Below are 21545 nucleotides of genomic sequence, written 5' to 3'. Positions count from 1 at the left end.
GGTGATCAGGCTGGCAGGCAGAAGTGGTTAGGGGCAATCAGGCAGGCAGGCAGGCAGGCGAGCAGTTGGGAGCCAGGAGTCCTGGATTGTGAGAGGGATGTCCCAGATTGGAGAGGGTGCAGGCTGGGCTGAGGGACACACACACACACACACACACACACAACTTGTGCACGAATTTTGTGCATCAGGACTCTAGTAACATAATAAAATGTTAGCTTCCACATTACTGAGAGAAAGCAAGACCCCCATCTCTCATGCTGGCAAAAGCTTGATTTTGCAAAAACCATTTCCATTCTCACTGTTATAAAACCAATGACTTTTCAAAGGGAAGAAAACACAGAATGACGTGCAAAGTAGCACACACCATGTTATAGCAGCTGGATAAAGAATATGTCACTAATGACTTTCTTTCTACCCCTCAGTTAAACGTTGAAGGTTTGTTTCCAAAATAGCAAGCAAGTGGCCTTCATAAGTAAAAAGCAGAAGCAGTGAAATTCAAAATACTATTAAATTTCTACTTGATTTTGATACTGCATTAGATAATGGAATGAGTTATTAATTATTCATTGGGAGATGACTTCCTTTTCTCTTCATTTGGGAAGAACATAAGATGTCTGAACCCTAGGCAATTTTCTATACTAAATTCAAAATAAAATTTTAATCAGATAACTATTGCCAAATATTCACCTTAAATGAGATATTTATTATCCATGACCAATAGGAAGATTAACCTGAAGCTGTTTGGAAATTCAGAAGCATAATCTAATAAACTGCCCAAATTGTTAGTGCAAGTGACAGTAATGACTGTCTGTAAGGAACAACTTATAGAATTAATTAATGACTTAGGATTCTATTCATGATAGCAAAAATTAATAATACAGTATTTCATTTCCTTAAAGAAATCAACAAGAGAGTTAGGTTAGTTCTGTAATATATTGATTGTGATTGTCCACTTCTTAACATGTAATAACATCAATCACATAACTTCGAAAATTAAGATATCCATCATCATCATGGTAAAAGGTTATGAAATTTTAAATCCTGTGAAATCTGTTTAAGATTAATCAACCTATCAACATATGGGCATGTTAATAATAACAATGACTAAAACTTACTCTCATGAGTCCTTTCTTAAGTGCCAGGTAAAATGCTAAAAGCTTTACATGTATTAATTCTCTTAAGGAGCCTATGAGGTAGATACTGTTATTATCCCCATTTTAGATCCTAGGAATTCAAAACATAAAAAAGACAGTGACTTGCCCAAAGTCAATTATCTAGTAAATGGCAGGGCCAGGATTTGAACCAGTATACAGGCCTCAGAACCCACCCATAAACCATTATGTACAGCAAATTCTATAAACTCTGTTTTTATAGGTGCTACAGTTGACCCTTTCAAAGTATTAATTTAGATTCATAAATAAAGCTATTACATTATGACTTAAGAGGAAAGACTAAAATTGTATTTAATTTAATTTGTTCATCATCTTTGATATGACATTTTTTATTTTAATACTTTTTAGTTAAGTAAATTAAAAACAATTTATCCTATCATCTATATGTTATAGAATAATAAAAAGAGAGGCCAAAAATTTCATTCTGTAAACATTAAAAAGAATAAAAGTTCAAGGACATACTATACATTTACCTCTCATACATGAACAAATATTAGAAGTAAGAAATTAATGTTAGGGTACAGACGATCAGCAAACGTATTGTTATAGAAAATAACATCTCCACATTGATTTATTTTATATTTCATATATTGTACCTTTAATTTCTCCAAGAAGTTCACTGGTATTTAGTCTTTCCATTTTTTCCTTCCAATCTTTTGATAGTAGTTTTTCCATGCAAGAGGAATCTGTTAAAATAAAAAAAGTAAGGATTCAAGATATTACATATATATATATTTTATTTTATAAGTATTAAAATATTACAAATCCAAAAAGCTAGTTTATGAAGAAACTCTATCACTTAAAAATGATCAAAGCTATTTTTTTGTTGTTTTAACTTTAGGATATAAACAATTATATTACTGTATTATAAAATAACACAACTAATTTTTTATCAGATTATTTAAACTATTCCTAAGAATATAATGCTCAATAAACTTGTATTGGTATTACAATTATAATTATATCAATATTTAGTCAGCATTTAGCATTTCTTAGACTGATAAGACAGAAAAAGGGGCCCTTTCCTACAGGTTTAAGTTTAGAAAATATTCCTTTTAATCCAGGTGATTATGTTTTAATTTCAAGCAAAATTCACGGGCTACTCACAGAAGAATGACAATTCTTAAAGGGAGAAAACATCAATCAACCTGTAACCATATTAAAAAAAAAAATACAGCAACTTTCATAAAATACCCATTTATAGCAAAATGCAAAGAAAATAAAGTCCATATAATGAAAACTGCTACTACAGTTCTCTTGTATAAAAAGAGAAGTATATATTCTCTTCAAGAAAATACTTATTTAAACATTTTTCCCTGCTGCATTTCTAAGTAGCACACTAGATTACAGGGAGTGATTACACTTGTTTCCATAAAGATTCATAAAGGTTACAGAAATTTAAACCAGAATATTCTAATAATTAGCACATTTTCCTCAATGTGTTCTTTTATGTCTATATTCAGATGGATCTGAAACTGACGCTACTGCTTGCAACTATTTACATGTATCTTTTGAGCCTCAAATCTTAACAAATAGGACATATTTCCAAAAGAGAATGCAGACTTAAATACTAAACCCTTAGTGTGAAGCATACTCCCATTAAACTTTAACATTCCAAGTGTCAAATGCTGATAACTTCTTTTTAAATTATATTTAAATTGTTACTCTGTATCCAAATGCTTCTCCTCTCCCTATCAGCACCTTTCTCTTTAGCATTTTTTCCTTTCTTTTTTTTTCTTCCAACTTCTAAATCCTCCTTGAATTTTTCAGAATGACAGTAAGGTCAAGATGGATCTAAAGGGTTTTAGAAACTAGATAAGCTTTAGAAAAAGACAGCGAGCCCGGGGTTAGAGATGAGAAGACTACTGCACAATTAGAACGTATTGGCAAAAACACTTAACATTTGTCCATGACATGATCAATCAATCAAAGAATGGATGGAATCCAGATCAGTGCATCCTGAAATGCCTGATGAAGAACAACAGCACTAGCGCGCTATCACAGAAGCTAAAGTTCTTTCTAAATAGAAGCCAGCTTGATTCTATTAAGAGAAAGCTCCCTGCCCCTTCCTTTACTTCTTCCCTTCTTTACTCCCCTCCTTCTTCCTTTCCATTCTTTCCTATTAAAATTGTCTTGGGCTTCAACGAGTGACCTACTACTGTGATTAAAAACTGGATTCTGAGTGACCTTCCAATAGGGCCTACATGCATACCCATATGTTCAGTCTGTATTTAATTTCCAAAATGGTTTCTTGCCACATTTATTTTTAAATTGAGAAACAAGATGTGTACTTTGGTCTATACATACTTTGTATTTTTGCTGAAGTCATAAAATAGATAACACTGAGTCTTGAAAATTTAAAGCCAATCTTCAAAGCCATGCCTAACAGCGATTACATTTTGCAAATAGGGTTTAAATGTCTGAGATATATTGATATAACATCAGATCATGGATAAGAATAGTCAACACAACATGTTCAACTTTCTATCCTACCCAGTTTTGTTACTTTTTTTATTGCCCTTTCATACATGTTATAACAATACATGAAACTGCTAATCACTGATACAAATGCTAAAACATAACTTGTTTGATTAAAATTTGAGTTGAGAGCATATATTATAATCATAAAAGACAAAAGCCCAATTTTCTAGTAATGATCACAAACTCACAGCAAGTTCATAAACTAGTATTAGAAACATAATAAATGTAAAACATAAAAATATGTCTCTCATTTCTATAAATAGACCTGAAATCTTTCTGAGCTCCAGGAAAAGAATGCTTACACTCCATGGGAGAAAAATAGAACTATATGGACAACAGGAACACACACTTCCAACATAAATCAAACCATGTGGACACAGCTTTACATAAAAGCTACTCATTAATAAAATCATTAATAACTTCAAAGCATTTCACATTCCTATTGAAAAATTAATTCTCACTATAATGATAAATTAATCTAGCCATATAGTTCCTATTTCAGTAGAAGAAGCTGAGGGGGGACATAAAGCAGCCTTTGCATATCTCTATTATAGTTCATGAAAATATGTAATAACAACTGCTGATGGCTTTTGTCTGTAGGACAAGACATACAACTCACTAAATACAACCTTATCAGCATTTAATCTCAATGCACAGAGATTCTAGAGAGATTCAAAACACTGAAAAATCTCTTGACAAACTCCCAGCTTCTCACCTAATTATCTGACTGCCAAACTTCTAAGAGCTTACCACAATTAGTACTAAGCTCTCTCCATAGTGTAATGGAAAGCCAAAGAGGAAGGGATAAAAGAACCAAAAAATTCAGGTTGTTAACAAATACTACCTAAGCAGAGGACTGTCACCACCGAGAGGTTTCTGACTTGAAATGAGGAAATGTGTAATAAACATATACATAAAAACTTATTTTAATTTTTAAATATTTTATATTTTAAAAATTTAAGATTCCCCACACAAAACAATATCCAGGTAAGGGTGGAAATTAAAAGTAAGTATTCATCTCCTTGTACTACATGCTTCACTACATCAATAGGACACCAGCTTTACAGAGGCAATCGGTCAGATCAGACTTTGCCCCAAGTACAGATGCAAAATCCTAAGAGGTCAAATACGTAAAGAACTCCAGTTTGCATCGTGTAAGAGTAGGAAGGAGCATGCAGAGTGGCTGTAGCTCACTAGTCAGTCAGGGTTCCAAATGGCAGAAAGGTACTGAACATCTCCCAGATATTCTTGGATTATTTATTCAGATAAATGTACTTTACATGATTAAATTGAAAGGAGCTAAAAAATGTATGGTGGTGCCATAGTCCTCAAATCAATAAGACAATACACAGCTTATTTCATGATCTAACTTTGACTATTCAAATTTCAGTGTTTTGACTGAGTTGTCTTCAGCTAAGACATAGGAGAGGAGCTATATACCTTTTGGAAACTGAGATAAAGAACTATAACATTATGGTATTTTAAAAAGTCACCATAATATGTACATATTAAAAATGAATGTAAGCTACACACCTCAGTATAAAAGTGGAAAATATCAAATTTAATTCCTCTTACTTTGGAAGAATTAGCCTCCAAAGCCAATACATAGTCAATAAAATACAGAATTTTATTATATTTATCTCATTTTTGTAAATAATGTATTTAAAAAGGACTATGGAAAATCAAGAGCTGGACTTGGGATTTCCCTTATATTTAAATCAAAGATGTAAAAGGTTTTGATACATTATAAATTAATTTTCAGTTGCATAGTTTTTGTTTGTTTGTTTTTTCTTTTTCTTTGCAAATTTAAGTTTTTAAAGAAACTTTTCCTAGGGAACAAGGAAAGGCAATTCAGAACTAATTTTTCATAAATATCCTGCATAACAATTGCAAAGCAGTGTTTCTGCTTCCTAATCAACTAGGTTTCAGTCCATATGAGTCAAGAGTGCTTTTTATGCTAATAATTAATTTTACAGTACAAGAGAAATTCAAAGTGAAAGTATGTGGGATATTTATTTCTAATCTGTGTAGTATTTTAAAAACAATTTTAAATGATTTCTAGTAAACAAAGTCGAGGCCGTATTAACACTTATTCTGCGCAAAATAAAGATATTTCAAGTGGGTCAAAGAGAGTAGATTTTTTTTAAAAAAATCATCACTAAAACTAAATCATGGGGAATAGAAAAAAATGGAAAAAATCATTGTACTTTAAAACAATTGACCTGTGAGTAACCACTTATTATTCCATTTACCTCAAATGCTAAGCCATTAGAAACATGATATAGAAAATATCTTTAAAGTATTTTAGTGAGAAAAAACAATGGCTGCTGCTCCTCTATGCAGATTTCCTACTGCTTTATTAACTCTTTTAAGAAAATATTGAAACAATTCATTTATTTTTACCATAGGGATTATACATTTCAAATACAATAATTTTTCTCTGTATCCAAGAATAATAACTTGTCAAAAGTACCTTTGACCTTGGTTTACAAGTAATCTGACAATATATATTTATATGCTTGCTGATCATCCCATCCCACATTTTTCCTTAGGAAACAGAGATGCACAAGCCAGTTACTGTACATATTTCCACAGTGATAAGTGCTTCAGAATACAGTGGGATAAAATTGGAGCTTGGAGAGCTTGAAGAGCACTCTTAAATTTTAATTAAAACCCTCCAAGCTCACTAAAAATAATTAGACACTAAAATGTGCCAGTTTTATTTTGAAGTCACGATAACGTATAAAGCACACTCCCTGACAACTGCTTGTGCTCTCCTCTCTTTCTCCCCCTCTCCAGTGAAACAACTGATTTTCCAAATACGAACAAGGGGGTATAAATAGAGGCTGTTTTCAGGCCTGCCCTTCATGATGGGAAGCTGACAGAAAAGACAGCAGAGTGGGTTTTTCAGACTGCACCGAATGAAACTAGAATAACTTGCCTAACCAAGAGTTCGAATCACTGACAAACCCTAGATAAAATGCAGTCTGCAAGGAACAACACAAGTTGTATCACTGATCTTTTCTGATCCAAAAGTCGAACCTTTAACCTCTTAAATGTTTTTGCTATCTTAAAATATCTCATACAATGCTATATTCCACCCTATTTTTAGCCAAGCAGCAAGAGAAAGCATGCCTTTCCCATACAGCAGGGAATGATATAAACATCAACACAGATGCTCTGCCAGGAAGAGCTGGACTTCTCAAGCACTTGATCATTAAGGAATGCACCAACTGTTTTGGATAATCTCGTGCCAGCTCCCCTTTTGCTCCACACTCCCCTCTGGGAGTGGCCAATCTTGTCCTGGTCCTAATTTTTCATTTTACTCCTCCATAGCCCCCTCCCTCAATCCCCAAAAAGATGAGAAATGGCATTTATGCCTAGCAATGAAAAAAGCAGGCTTACTTCCCCAAACAGACCAAAACTTTAAAACAATTAACCCTCCCCTCTTCTTTCAGATAAATTACTAAGTATAAAATGCAATCTGTTTCCTTTGTTTATTCAATATGAACAATTTGTAAATGACTCAAGGATAAAATTCAGAAAATGTTGTGCTAAATTAGAACCATTATAAACATGCTAATGACTCAATGCTTGAGTAAAACATGCATGATCGGTATGAAGAAATAGATTTAGTTCTTGTGAAATTCTGTTGTGCTGTCTTAAAACAATTTGGTCATTAAATCAGATATATTCCTTCCAGGAAAAATGTAATTCCACAACCACTTTACTAGATAGTATCGAGAGAGAGAGAGAGAGCGAGAGAGAGAGAAGGAGCTATTGAAATGTCATTAGAACTATTAGATACAAGATTTTGGCATTTTTATAAGGGAGAAAAAGCCTCACATTTGAAATCTGCCAGAAATACACTTGCAACATCATCACATTAGGTGCAATATCTCTTTGCACTGTTTTTATCTACCAAAGTCTTTGATAATTTTTTATAGAGACTTCTAAACACTGAGACTTAACAAACACTCATGGAATTCACATTGTTATATAGATACAGGTAAAAGATATATCTCTTTCATCTGCTTTCCCAGGCTACTTAGCACCTAGAACAATATCCGAGGGATTATTCAAAACGAAATTCATCTCCCATATCTATGGAAGTACAAATGCTAATTGGTAGCAGCTGCCCCATGCCAGTATAGAAAAAGAGCAACACACCCAGCAGGTGATTCAGAGGCTCGTGGCCTACTGCGATAGCTGAGAGACCTGGCTGATTGCTGAGACCAACGCCCCCATTTCAGAAATGAGGAAACAGTCAAAAACGTCATCTGGCTTGCTCAAGGTCAAACAGTTGGTGACAGAGCCCTGATGCCAGTTCATTGCCAGTTTTACTAAAATGACTACTTCAATTATTATTTGAACATCAGTTTTATAGTCTCCACTTCAGATGTGGAGAGAAGCACTCTAGTTCTTTGGAGAAGGGTGCTAAAAACTCAAGATATTTCAGTAAAAGTCAGTAGTGTTCAACAGCCTATTCTCCCATATACACTCCATTACACTGCTCCTCCATAATGCTTTATCTCGTTTGCACTAAGGGCTTGCCTTTCCTAAATATCATCTGTTAAGGAACAGTTAAGATGCTACTTAAAAAATACTGTTAAACCCAAAAAGTAATTCCTTCCAAATTAGATTTTATCTTCATGTACAAGAAGTAAACGTGCAGCCTGAAACCTTGGTTTTTTACTGTAGCTTATTGCCCACAACACGTTCAAATTCACCACAAGTTCAATGGAGTAAAATGTCCTATTAGAGACTATAGCTGTCCATATTGCTGAAATATTACTCATCATGACACCCTACCCTCTCGTGATCCTATTTTCTACTGCTCCATTGCCAAAGGCCAAAGTATTCAAACAATTAACATATATAAAACACTGCTCTTTGAGTTCCACAAATACTTGAATTCATTTTTACTTTTTCAGATGCATGCTTAACTCCTTTAAAAAAACTAACAACTGTTTGGGGCAGTGAAAAAAATAATTTGTGTGTGGCCACTGTGTTCTATATTCCTTTTGTTTTTGTTTTTGTTTTTTTTGTTGTTGTTTGTTTGTTTGTTTGTTTGTTTTTGGGGGGGATACTTCTGAGTGCTATTGTTGTTGTGATGCAAGTTGTCAATCACAGACATTGCTGCCTGACTCCTACTGCTCCTCCCAGGAATACAAAGAGGAATTTGACCCAGGAACTATCTGAAAAGCCTCTCAGGTTGGAAGCAAGAAGCATGTGGGCCATGGCCATGGTCCCTGGCACATAAAGTAAGATAAGATAGAGAAAAAAATCTTTACATTGTGTTAGCACACTTACATCCAAAAATAATTAAAACCAACTTCTGCTTCTGTGCTTCTTGGTAATGTAAGCCCATATATTCCTGTTTTTGCTTAAGCTAGTTTGAGTTGGGTTTCTTCCAGTTACAAGTTAAAAAAATAAACAATAGAAAATCATAACAAAAGCTGTCATACACAGACAAATGTGTTATGTTTCAAATTTAACACTGGAAACCACCAACGCATTAACTTGTACTGCCAGTTTAAAACATTTATTACTACCAGGTTAAAACAGTGAAGTAAATATTTTGCTTTATTGAAAATATGCAATGACTGTAAGTAAACACTTATAGGGCTGCTATTTACAACTATTTAGCTATCTGAATTAGGATTTTTTAAAATATATTTTTATTGATTTCAGAGAGGAAGGGAGAGAGAGAAACATCAATGATGAGAGAGAATCATTGATCAGCTGCCTCCTGCAGGCCCCCTTCTGGGGACCAAGCCAGCAACCCAGGCATGTACCCTTGATGAAATCGAACCTGAGACCCTTCAGTCCACAGGCTGATGCTCTGTCCATTGAGCCAACTTGGCTAGGGCTGTATTAGGATTTTTTAAAGTGAAACAGCCTAAAGAAAAGACATCAGAAATAGAGTGGAAACTGAAACTCATAAAACACACACACTCACAGCAACAAAAACTCCTATCTAAGATCAACAAGCATGGGTCTCAGTTTTGTGTTTATCAAAGCAGCTTCATTGCTCTAGTTAAAGGACTTTCTATTTAATGCTATAAAATGAAATTATAAAATAAGTTTTTACTGATAAAATATCCCTACTTATCTCTTTTATTTAGGTATTGACATTCCATAAAGATCACTTTAAAGCAAGGTCTTAAGGGCCCTACATAATCTGGCCCTAGTGATTCATCTCCTATTATTCTTTTTTACCTTTGACATTGAATACATTGAGGTAACACTGGTTAACAAAATTGTACAGGTTTCAGGTGCACAATTCTACAATACATCATCTGTACACTGTATTGTGTGTTCACCACTCCAACTCAAGTCTCCAGCCTTTCTCCTCCTTATACCGTCCTCCACTCTCCCAACTCTCTTCTCCCTGACAATCACCACGGTTGTCCCTGTCATGAGTTTTTTTCTCTTTTTTTCTCTCAATCTCTCCACCTTCACCCAGCCTCCCATAGCTGTTCATTCCGTTCAATTGAGAACACCAAATGTATCTCACTCTTCTGTACATATTTTGTGCTGTTTCACTTCCACACCTTCACTGATGACATCCTCCTGACCAGAATATCTCCCCACCCTTCTTGATGCTCATTCTGCAATGCCTACATTAAATACCACCTCTTCAATAGAGATATGATGCTATACAGCAACAAATAAAACAAACTACTACCTGTAACAATGACATTATATTGAATAAAAAAAACACATGGATGTAGCTTTATAATTTCATTTATACAAAATTCAAAAACAAACAAAATGAATGAATCTATGGTGACAGGAAAGAATAGTGATTATCTTTTGGAATTTATAATTGGGAGGGAGAATGAAGGAGCCTTCTGGGACACTTGAAATGTTCTTTATCTTGCTAAGGATGATGATGATGATTACCATGAGTGTGCACATATATAAAAGTTTATCAAGAGGTACACTTAAGAGTGTACATTTTACCACATGCATGGTCTATTTAAATAAAATATTTTAAAATACATAATTATTACCCTATACTCAGGCTAATTCTTACAAAACATATATTAGAAACCATATAATATTAGTTAATTCTCTACTTGTAAGGTGAAATATAGAACAGACTACTTCAGTGACAAATACAACTTTCCATAAATAAAAAAGAGGTCATCTGGCATTTGTGTATGGAAAAGCCAGATTCCCCAGAACAAAAACAGAAATAAAATTATCAGATCCCAGAGTATCTGAAAAATGCATGTATCTTTGTCTCCACCCTGCCCGCCCCCACCCCCCAAAAAAAAGGACAGGCTTTTTAGCTCCTGCAGTTAGAAGTAAGATGACACATTCCATGTGACTATTATGAAAAAACAAGTTTTTACAGAAGTAGGAATGAAGAAATACAGGAAAGGCATAAAGTTTCTCTAACCTTTTATTTAAAATTCTCCAAACATTTACCCTTAGAATAAAACATAAATTCCTTTAAATGACTTAAATGGTTCTGGAGCCCACTTACCTCTCTAGGTGTTCTCACCACTGGCTATTCTTTTCTTTCTACTCCGTACTGAAATCCTTTCCGTTCCCACAAAGAACCCGATGCTACCTGCCAAACTCTCTTTCCTGTGACATTTACATGTGCTCTTTACCCTGTCTGGAACATTCCACTACCTTCTTTTACTAACTCCTATTCATTCGGTAACAATTTAAAAGCCATTTCTCCTCAAGAATGTCTTCAGTAGATTATTGAAATCCTATGTTACCCAAAGCATGACTTTCAACATATGCTATTATAACTTCATCATCAATCCTATCAGACTATAAGTACTATGAAGCCAAGAAATATATCTATCCTGCTCACTAGCATATCTTTAGTGTCCAGCATAGCCATTGGAATATAGAAGGCACTAAGTCAAAATATGTAAATCAATGAGAATGAATGAAGGATGAGAGGACATAAGGTACAGTAAATCTTACTAGGATCCCAAGGACAAGTAAATAATAGTATAAACACAATTTTACTACTGTATCTATTATCTGTAATTATTTACCTTTTGTGCTGCCATAGATTTCAGTTCTTTTTTTTTAATACATCAGCATGCCTTGCCTACACTTAAGACACCAAAGAAAGTATTTTCAAGGGAATCACAGTTCCCTAATGTCTAATGTACTGGTAGAACTAAAGATTCAAATAAGATGCAATTTAAGGTGGCAGATTCAGAACACTCATTAAGCCCATCACTTCAACAGGAAATGCTCCATTTGGGATTCTGCTATCAAACCTGGAGTTTAGTGTAGTTCTTCTCAATAATGGAATACTATCCTTTATATGAAAAAGTGACCCACCGATAAATGATAATCAGCTTGTTAAGATCAAAGCAGGATGATTAAAGCCATTAATCTTTATTTATTTTTAATATAATTTTATTGATTTAAGAGAGAAAATGAGAGGGAGAGAGATACAGAAACATCAATGATGAGAGAACCATTGATCAGCTGTCTCCTGCAGACCTTACACTGGGGATCGAGCCTGCAACCCGGGTATGTGCCCTGTCCGGGAATCAAACCATGATCTCCTGGTTCATAGGTTGACACTCAATCACTGAGCCATGCAGGCTGGGCAAAGCCATTAGTCTTTAGAAGAATCATTTCTCTCACAGCAAGGGCAATAAATTAAGAAATCATCAGCATTTTGAAAACTTCTACCTAAACACAAATTCTTTTTTTAAAAATCATTTTAACCTTATTTTCAATGTTGACATTTTGAGTGAAAGGAGAATAAAAGCTAAAATTATGCTCTCAAAAAAGAAAACAGTTAAGTCACAGAAAGAAAAATTATAGCTTAAATATGTCACCCTTTCTCATTATTTTGAGAGGAAACAGGAAAAATGGTAGCAAATTCTCAACTAAGTATTGTTCTGTGAAAGTTCAAACACTGACCAATTCTCTTGATCGCACAGAGAACCAAGGCTCTTTCAACAGCCCCATACATAGCTTAAAGATGAACATCATATGCCTCTCTATCTTCTATTCAAACTAGGCAATTAGTGGTGTCAGAGGGAATACAGCTAGCAACTAAAATGAAAGCTGATAATAGTATGTGTCTATATGTTTTGACCCTACTATGAACATCAAATGTGGTTACTTAACAATTTCTTATAATTAAATGGCAAGTCAAGCTTATCAACAATATAGTTCTAAAATCAGTCAGTTCTCAGTATTCAAAGATTATGTACATCTGTTGGTCCGAATAAAACTTGCAACTAGTGAGTAAAGTTCTGGAGATCTAATGAACAGCATTGTAATTATAGTCAACAATGCCATACTATAAACTTCAAAGTTTCTGACTAGATCTTAATTATTCTCACTGCCCACACACACACAAGATCATTATGTGATGTGACAGAGGTATGCTGGTAATCATACTGTAATATTTAAACACTAGAAGCCTAGTGCACGACATTCGTGCACGCGGGGGGCGAGGGGCGAGGGGCGGGTGGGGGGGACCTCAACCCGGCCTGTGCCCTCTTGCATTCTGGGACACCTCTGGGGATGTCCAACTGCTGGCTTAGGCCCACTATCTGTGGGCCTAAGCCAGCAGTCACACATCCCCCGAGGGGTCCTTAACACTGCCGCGGAGCCAGAAGAGGCTCCTGCCACTGCCACTGCACTTGCCAGCTGTCAGCCTGGCTTCTGGCTGAGTGGCGCTCTCCCTGTGGGAGCTCATCTGGCCCCTGGTGGTCAGGGTGCATGATAGCGACCGGGCATTCTGCCGTTTGGTCAATTTGCATATTAGCCTTTTATTATACAGGATATCAAATCAACACAGTGTACGCCTTAAACTAATACTATGTTATATTTCAATAATACCCAAATTTTAAAAAGAAAAATATATACACATAGGCCAGATACTGAGCTGAAGTGAGGAAGACAATTACCACTCAGATGGGCAAAAAATACTCTTGCAATGCCTGAAGCCTGAGCTGAAATGTGACAAGGCTAAACAAACAAAAATAACAAGGCCAGTCTAAAAATGTTCTCTCTGAAAGCAAAGAGACAATGTCTCAGAGTACAAGTTCTGTAATCATTAGCTACAGCCACAAACAAAAGTGTAATGTTTAAAGAAGGGAGCTAGCTACACACCATTCAACAAACCATCATAAGTATGATAGTATCTGTGGCTGTACAATCTTTAGAGTCATTGCATTTGCAGGCAAAATAGTACCTTACACATAAAGCTATATTTTACATCCAGGTGCTTCAAATATGCAGATTGTGCCTGTACTGTTGGTGACTCACCATAGGAAGAAAAACTGTAGTAACATCCTATGGTCAGATCATTGATGCATTAAGAAGATTGAAGTGCAGAGAAATATTTCTAGGTTTTTCCTGAATTTTATGTAAAAGTCTCAAACGGCTAAGTAATTAGTTGTTGAGAAAGAAGATTCACTGCAATCAGTTTCTAACTCCTTAACATCGAATCCAGTCTCAAAATTCACATAAGTCTTATCAAGTTACCCATTTACAGGTGACTTTCTTCCCTCACACTCATCTGCCTTCGTCTTTGTAAGATGTTCTCAAAATCCAAAACAAAAATTTGCAAGAAAATTAAATATTTTGATGATTAAGGGTTTTGTTTCAGGTGGATTCCTTAAAGGGTAGTAACAGTAATAAAATAACAATGATAATGACCTTTAAGCTCTACGTCTCCAACAAGAGTTGAAATAACTAAGAATAGCCTTGATTTTATCCTAATTTTCACTTCCCAAGGACCCATAGAGTTCTCCAAGATGTAACTTCTGGATCCCAATACTAACTGAACCCTATAATCACTCCCATTGCTTTCCTGACCAAAGTAAAATTTCCAAGAGTAATTATTTTCAGCTACTCATAGTCTCAATCATACTATAGAAATGGAAAGCATTCTTTGCTTCCTGTTTTAAACTTTGAGAGAAACTACTCTGAGCCATTGAAAATGACTTTAATATACCTCCAAGTAAGCTGCTCATCAAATGTGGAGGAAGGGTGATCCCTGAGCACCTGGGAGTTTGTGCATTTGCTTCCTTAAAGTCTTTAAGTAACAGCCAGTACACACTTGGCATTTCTAGGAATTGCATAATATCAGAACAGAATTGCTCTTCTTTAAACTGGAACTGCTCCTTTTTTTTTTTTTTTCCAATTGACTTTAGAGAGAGGAAGGAAGAGGGAGATAGAGATAGAAACATCAATGATGAAAATCATTGATCTGCTGCCTCCTGCATGACCCCCACTGGGGATTGAGCCCAAAACCCAGGCATGTGCCCTAACCGGGAATTGAACAATGACCTCCTGGTTCACGGGTCAACATAACCACTGAACAACACTGGCGGGCAACTGCTCCTTTCTTTGTCTTTCATAACCTTGATCAGTTAGTTATTTTGTAAAATGTTTTTCAGTTTTTCTCTAATGTATCCCCATGGTTAGATTCAGATTATGCACTGACAGGAATTCCACAGAAATCATACTGTGAGTTCTGTGAATGATATAAGCAGGTATATGATGTTGACTTATATTTTTATGTATTCAAATCTAGATCTCTTTTTTCTTTATGTCTGTATTTTGAGTCAGTTATAAAGACTTTCCTCACACCAAGATTCAAGAGGAATTCCTGTTATGTTATAGTATATATTTCCATTTTTTAAACCCTTAGTTCCCAGATCCATTTGAAGTTTATCCATTTATTCTTTTTTATTGTACTAAATATAGGTCTGTTATTTTTTTTTCAAATAGCTACCCAGTTGTTCCAGCCCAAAATATTTTAAAAGTCCATCTATACTCCAGTTATTTGAAGTGCTAACTTCATTATATACCAAACTTCCATAGATACCTGGGTTTATATATGGACTTTCAATTCTATTCCAGTGGTCTGTTTATTCATTTGCTATTACTACATTATTTTATATTTTGGTTTAATGTTTAGTAGGTTACTCCCACACATATATCCTTGTAGTTTTTAAGTATATTCCTGGCTATTCTTGCATATTTGTTTATCCATATGAACTAAAGTATCAACTTGTCTAGCTCCCTTCCAAAAGCTTGATAGTACTGGGAATGTGTTAAATTTACATGTTATTTTATGAAAAAAAAATGACTTCTTTAGTTATCCTATCCACCAACAGAGATATTTCTGCATATATTTAGGTGTACTTTTCCGTCTTTTAGAAGTTTGTATTTTAAATCTTTCTTCATATCAATTTGTACACTTCTTTTTAAATTTATTCTTAAATATTTAATCTTCTTTGTTGCTACTGCAAATTGAATTTTCTCTACTTTTCATTATATTCTTTGACTAGTTGTATCATTGTATATACTAGTAAAATGATTGTTGTATATTAATTTTACCACATGATAACATTAAATTAGTTTATTGTTTCAGTTAGTTTTGTCATTGATTCTCTAGGTATTTTCAGGCATACCATTGTATCATCTGATGGTGATAACAAGCATCCTGGTCTTGTTCCTAATCTTAGTGAAAATTCCTCTAGCATTCCTCTATAGGTAAGCTGCATAGGTTAGGACTAGAACAGGGTGGGGAACCTTTTTCCTGCCAAGGGCCATTTGGATGTTTATAACCTCATTCACTTATTATAATTTATTTAATGTAAATTTATGTTACTATGAAAAAAAAGCTTTTAGGTTTATTGAATTTTGAGTCCTGCCTGCAGTTGCCTTGGCAGAGCCAAACCAAATGATTTCATGGGCCTTATATGGCCACAGGCCGGATGTACCCCACCCCTGGACTAGAGTATATGTATTTTTTAAAGGTTAGGAAATAATCCATAAACATGATAAGGACTTAATACTAATAATATATAAAATACACCTACAACTCAACAACAAAAAGACAAAAAAGCAAAGTACAGCATAGAAAATATAGTCAATACTCTATATATATAAAAGCCTAAGTGACCATTATGACAGAATGACCGGTTGACCAGTCGCTATGACATACACTGACCACCAGGAGGCAGATGCTCAATGCAGGAGCTGCCCCCTGGTGGTCAGTGCCCTCCCATAGCCAACCACCTCCTGCCAGTCAACCTCTCACAGTCCCTCCTTCTGGCCAGTCCCTCTCCCCGACCAGCCAGCCAACCTCCCACAGTCCCTTAACTTGTGTCCCTCCCCATGGCCAGCTGGACAACCTCCTGCAGTCCCTCCCCCTGACCAGCCAGCTAATCTCCCCCGATCCCTCCCCCTGGCCAGCCAACCTCCCGTAGTCCCTCCCCCCACCCTTTCCCCCGGCCAGCAGGTCCCGATTGGTCCAAACCCAATCTGCTCGGCCCCAATCAGGACTGGGCAAGATGACCCCGATCAGCCCTGGTCACTGGCCAGGCCTAGGGACCCCACCCATGCATGAATTTGTGCACCAGGCCTCTAGTATTATAATAACTATGTATGGTGCCAGTTAGGAACTGGAAATATCAGGGGGAACACTTTGTAAAGTATAAGTATAGAATTATCTAACCAGTATGCTATACACCTGAAACTAACACAAAATAATATTAAATTTAAAAACGAAAGAAAGAAAGAAACTTCCCTGATAGCTAATATGTAATAGAAATGGGTTTCTAACCCAGGCAATTTGAGTCCAGAGCCTATGCTCTTAACTACTAAGTTAATGTTTACCAAACTTTTTCTAATATTTTCTGAAAGTCACTCAAAATTCTGAAAGGACACTAAAATATGACTCCTCAGATTTTCCAAACTGAAAGTCCTCCGTCAGCAAAGTTAAAAACTCCACCAGAGAGGTAGCAAGATGAATCAAAAGAACTAAGCTAGAATTGTAGTCCTAACCCAACTGTTGTTTGGCATTTCAAAAGCCACCCAGAGCCCCTTTCTCCTTCACCTGCTTTTCACTAGAGAGGCTGCTGGAGCAAATATTTGCTTTGCTCGTCTCCTTTATAGCTAGGGCCATTGGCCACGTGATTGAGTTCTAGATCATGAGACAAAGGAGGTAGCCAGCTATGGGGCTCTGGGAAATAGTTTCTCACTTTGATTTTTCTTAAAAGAGATACACATGGTATAATTCTCTGCCATGCACCACCCTCTGCTTCCATTATCAGAATGAGGTGATGCCCTGATGAAAGGAAATCCAGAAGAATTGCAGGGATACATGTCAAGTCCTGACATTGTTAACCTCTTGTACCAACACCAGACACTCCATTCAGACTTCTTGTTGTGTGTAAAAATTAAACACCTATTTCTTTAAGCTAAGGTGGTTAAATATTTTGTTTTGTTGTTGATACTGGCAGCCTGAAGCATTCCCAACTAATGTAAGTTTCACCACTGAATAGTCATGCCACCTGAAGCATAACAGCCTCAATTTCCTCATTTGTTGCAAAAACTAAATGAGAGAACATTTGAGAAATACTTAGTTTTACACAGAGTGGTTGCCTTAGTAAAAGATAGTTTAGTCTGGGCTATAAATGTTCAACACTTTATAGGAGAAACTAAATGTTAATCACTGTTACTACAAAATCTTAGTTCTAAGGCAAAGCACCTAAGGCATATGAGCTGACTGTGTGCCATGGACTGAAATGTGCCCCCCCCCCCAAATCCTATATAATAAAGAGCTAATATGCAAATGGTCATCATGCCATCACTCCGTAATGGCTCAGACACTCAACACTGGGGAGAGAGGAATGGGGACTAGCCAGGCACAAATGAGCTTGAGAAGTAATGGGGACAAGCCAGGCTGTGGCCCAGGAGAGGGACAAGCCACCGGCCCCATGGTCCTGGGCACCAGCGGCTGGGGCTGCGGCCTGGGAGAGGGACAAGCCACCCACCCCACAGTCCCAGATGCCAGCAGCTGCACCTGTGCCTGCGGCCTGGGAAAGGGACAAGCCTCATGCCCCGCAGTCCCAGGCACCAGCGCCTGTGGCTGCAGCCTGGGAGACGGACAAGCCACCTGCCCCACGATCCCGGCGCCTGTGGCTGTGGCCAGCCCAGGCGAAGCGGGCCTGGGTCCTGGGTGCCTGTGGCCGGCCAAAGAGAGGGAAGCCCAGGTCCCGAGTGCCTGTGGCCAGCCAGTGGAGGGAATCCTGGGTCCCGGGTGCGGGGCAAAGCAGAGGCAGTTAGGGGCGATCAGGCCAGCAGGGGAGCAGTTAAGGGTGATCAGGCTGGTAGGGGAGCAGTTAGGGGCAATCAGGCAGGCAGGCAGAGGTGGTTAGGGGCAATCAGGCAGGCAAAGGTGGTTAGGGGTGATCAGGCAGGCAGGCAGAGGGGTTAGGGGCAATCAGGCAGGCGAGCAGTTAGGAGCCAGTGGTCCTAGATTGTGAGAGGCAGTCGGACATCCCCTGAGGGGTCCTGGATTGGAGAGGGTGCAGGCCGGGCTGAGGGACACTCCCTTGCCCCCCACCCATGCATGAATTTTGTGCACCAGGCCTCTAGTAAATATATTAATGCCCTAATCCCAATGTGACAGTATTTGAAGATGGGGCCTTTGAGAGTTAATTGGGTTTAGATGGGGTCATAAGTTTGGGATCCTCATTATGGGATTAGGGTCCTTAAAATGAAGGAACACCGGAGTTTTTCTCCCTTTCTTCCCCCCTTTCCTTCTCCTTCCCTCCCTCTCTCTCCACACCATGTAAGGACAAAATGAGAAGATGGACATCTGCAAACCAAGAACTGAGGTCTCCAGAACAGTGAGAAATAAATTTCTATTAAAATACCCAGTCTATGGTATTTTGTGATGGCAGCCTGAGCTGATTAAGATACTATGTGAACAGCATCTACCACAAAGTGGCCAATAGGACAAAAGGGGAACATTGAACTGCTTAAGAAAGTCTGGCATCTTCCATAAGTATTTAAAAAAAGGTGCATTCTGTTTATCGGCTACCTACCTTTCATTCATCCCTCAGCCTCAAGCAGTATCTGCCTCAAAGGCTCCAAATCTTCTTTGGATCAGGAGTGGAAAAAGAAAACCCACATTGATTTATCTTCCTCTTCCCCCTCTGCTGGAGGAAGAGAGATGTGGAACCTCACTTTATAGCTGATTTTCCTCATAGCTTTCTAAATAGCATGATAGTTAATCACATTGGATTTGGAGCTATTCAACACGGTGTCAAATATAGGTTCTGTAAATTATTAACTTTGTGACCTTCATGAAATAAATTTTATCATTTGCAAAGATAATAATAGTATCTGTATCTACTAAATGAGAGCATGTATAGAAACCACTTCGCCAGTTCCTCATGTGCCTTGTAAAACAGAAAGTCCTTGACTAATGCCAGTCCGAAAAAAATGATGGGATCAATAATGAGCAGTAGGGGAAAATTTTACCCAAATATTATAAAATTTCTAGGCACCTCACCTCAATTATTTAAGAGGAAAGATGTACTCACCTTGTTTTCTGTTACTGTTTAGCCTCATTTATTTTTAAAATGTCAAAGAACAAAATATTTTAAAAAGAAATTATGCAGTTTTCATTTTATAGTTTTACTTTTATTCCAGATAACTTCCTTTTAAATAAACTATTCCAAGTGAAATCTAATTATTACCTACCTGAGAGTTTTCAAGATAAAAACAAATAATGTTTCAAATACCTCAACAAGACATAATTGCCTAATGAGTTTATTATCCTATAAACACTACAATAATTATGACCTATGGCACAAACATAAAACAATACAATCTATTTCCTCCCACAAATACAACTCCATATGATCAAAACTACATAGTACTAGAAGATATTACTCAGAGCTCAGAGCTCAGATGTCAAGATTTCGAACAAGCCTAAACTTGCACCTGCAAATGGTTGGTGAAAGCTTCTCTTCCAGGGAAAAACTAAATTAAGCACAGAGACTGGGGCTCCAAAACACCAACACTAAGTTTAGAGTTTGAAGAGAGAGAGAGAGAGAGAGAGAGAGAGAGAGAGAGAGAGAGAGAGAGAGAGAGAGAGAGAGAAAGGGAGGACACCTAAGTGGTAAAAGAAAAACTATAAATGAAAATAACAGGTTTTAAACAGACAACTTGAACAAGAATGAAGATAAAAACTACAAACTACTTTATCAATAAAGACTCAAGTTTTAAATCACAACAAATTCTTATATATTGTCAAATAAGGCTAGAATACAGGCCTAAATCTGACCAGGTAAAGAAAATTCAAAGGGGTTCAGAAAGAGAACCCAAACAGAAAACACGATTTGACGGAGATTTCACATTCTTGCTCTTCTACACACAGGTTTGAAGGGTAAATGATGACTTAGTGCCACTGAGGGAAAAGAAAGCACAGAAAGACTAATGTGAATTGTGGCAAGACACTAAACCGCACATGTAAATGTCTTTTTTCTCTCTCTGAGAAGTTCTATCTACAATGAAACTGCAGGACTCCCGATTGTTGCACTGGAATGCCATGGTTTTTACATTACCATTCTATCACTATGAAAGATTTCATTTATTTCAGTAACAATGAAAATGTCCCACTATTAAAATACCACAGTTGATACACCCTAAATGTCACAAAGGGGATTAGAGATATACAGTCCAAAGGACAAAAACTGGATACTGTAAATGGAGACTAAAAGTCATTCAAAACTTTTTTCTGGTTTATTTCAAAGCTTTATTTGGCCTATTTTAAATTAACATGTACAAAACAAAATAACCTAATAAATTTGAGAAATTTAGGGTAAGTCAGTAATTCTTCTCTCTCCAGATTTTAGATTATCTTTTTTAAGTAATATTATTTAGTGCCTTACTGTTATGTGATTATTCCTGAAGACTTTGGCTATTATGACTACATTCCTTCAAATGCTAAATATTACAGCATGTATTTGAATTTCATCTTCATAATTACAATGTTGCTTACTAACTGTCTTCAGTAGGTGTTCCCTCCCTAACTGCAAAAATAGCATGCCTTGGGCTCCTCAGAGAATC

At 36.6% G+C, this 21545-nt stretch overlaps 1 protein-coding gene across 1 annotated transcript in view; it reads right to left on the bottom strand.

The window, feature by feature from the left end:
* SOX6 (SRY-box transcription factor 6) overlaps positions 1-21545 on the bottom strand; it is a gene marked incomplete at its 5' end in the record, with an annotated part of 336510 nt that overhangs the window by 232705 nt on the left and 82260 nt on the right. The window contains one exon of the mRNA XM_081099613.1: positions 1769-1858. Within this exon, the coding sequence (XP_080955739.1) occupies positions 1769-1858 (90 nt within the window). The remainder of the gene's footprint in view (positions 1-1768; positions 1859-21545) is intronic.

The sequence above is a fragment of the Myotis nattereri genome, assembly GCF_964212035.1.
Source record: "Myotis nattereri genome assembly, chromosome: 9".
Taxonomy (NCBI): domain Eukaryota; kingdom Metazoa; phylum Chordata; class Mammalia; order Chiroptera; family Vespertilionidae; genus Myotis; species Myotis nattereri.
This window is presented reverse-complemented; position numbering and strand designations above follow the sequence as displayed.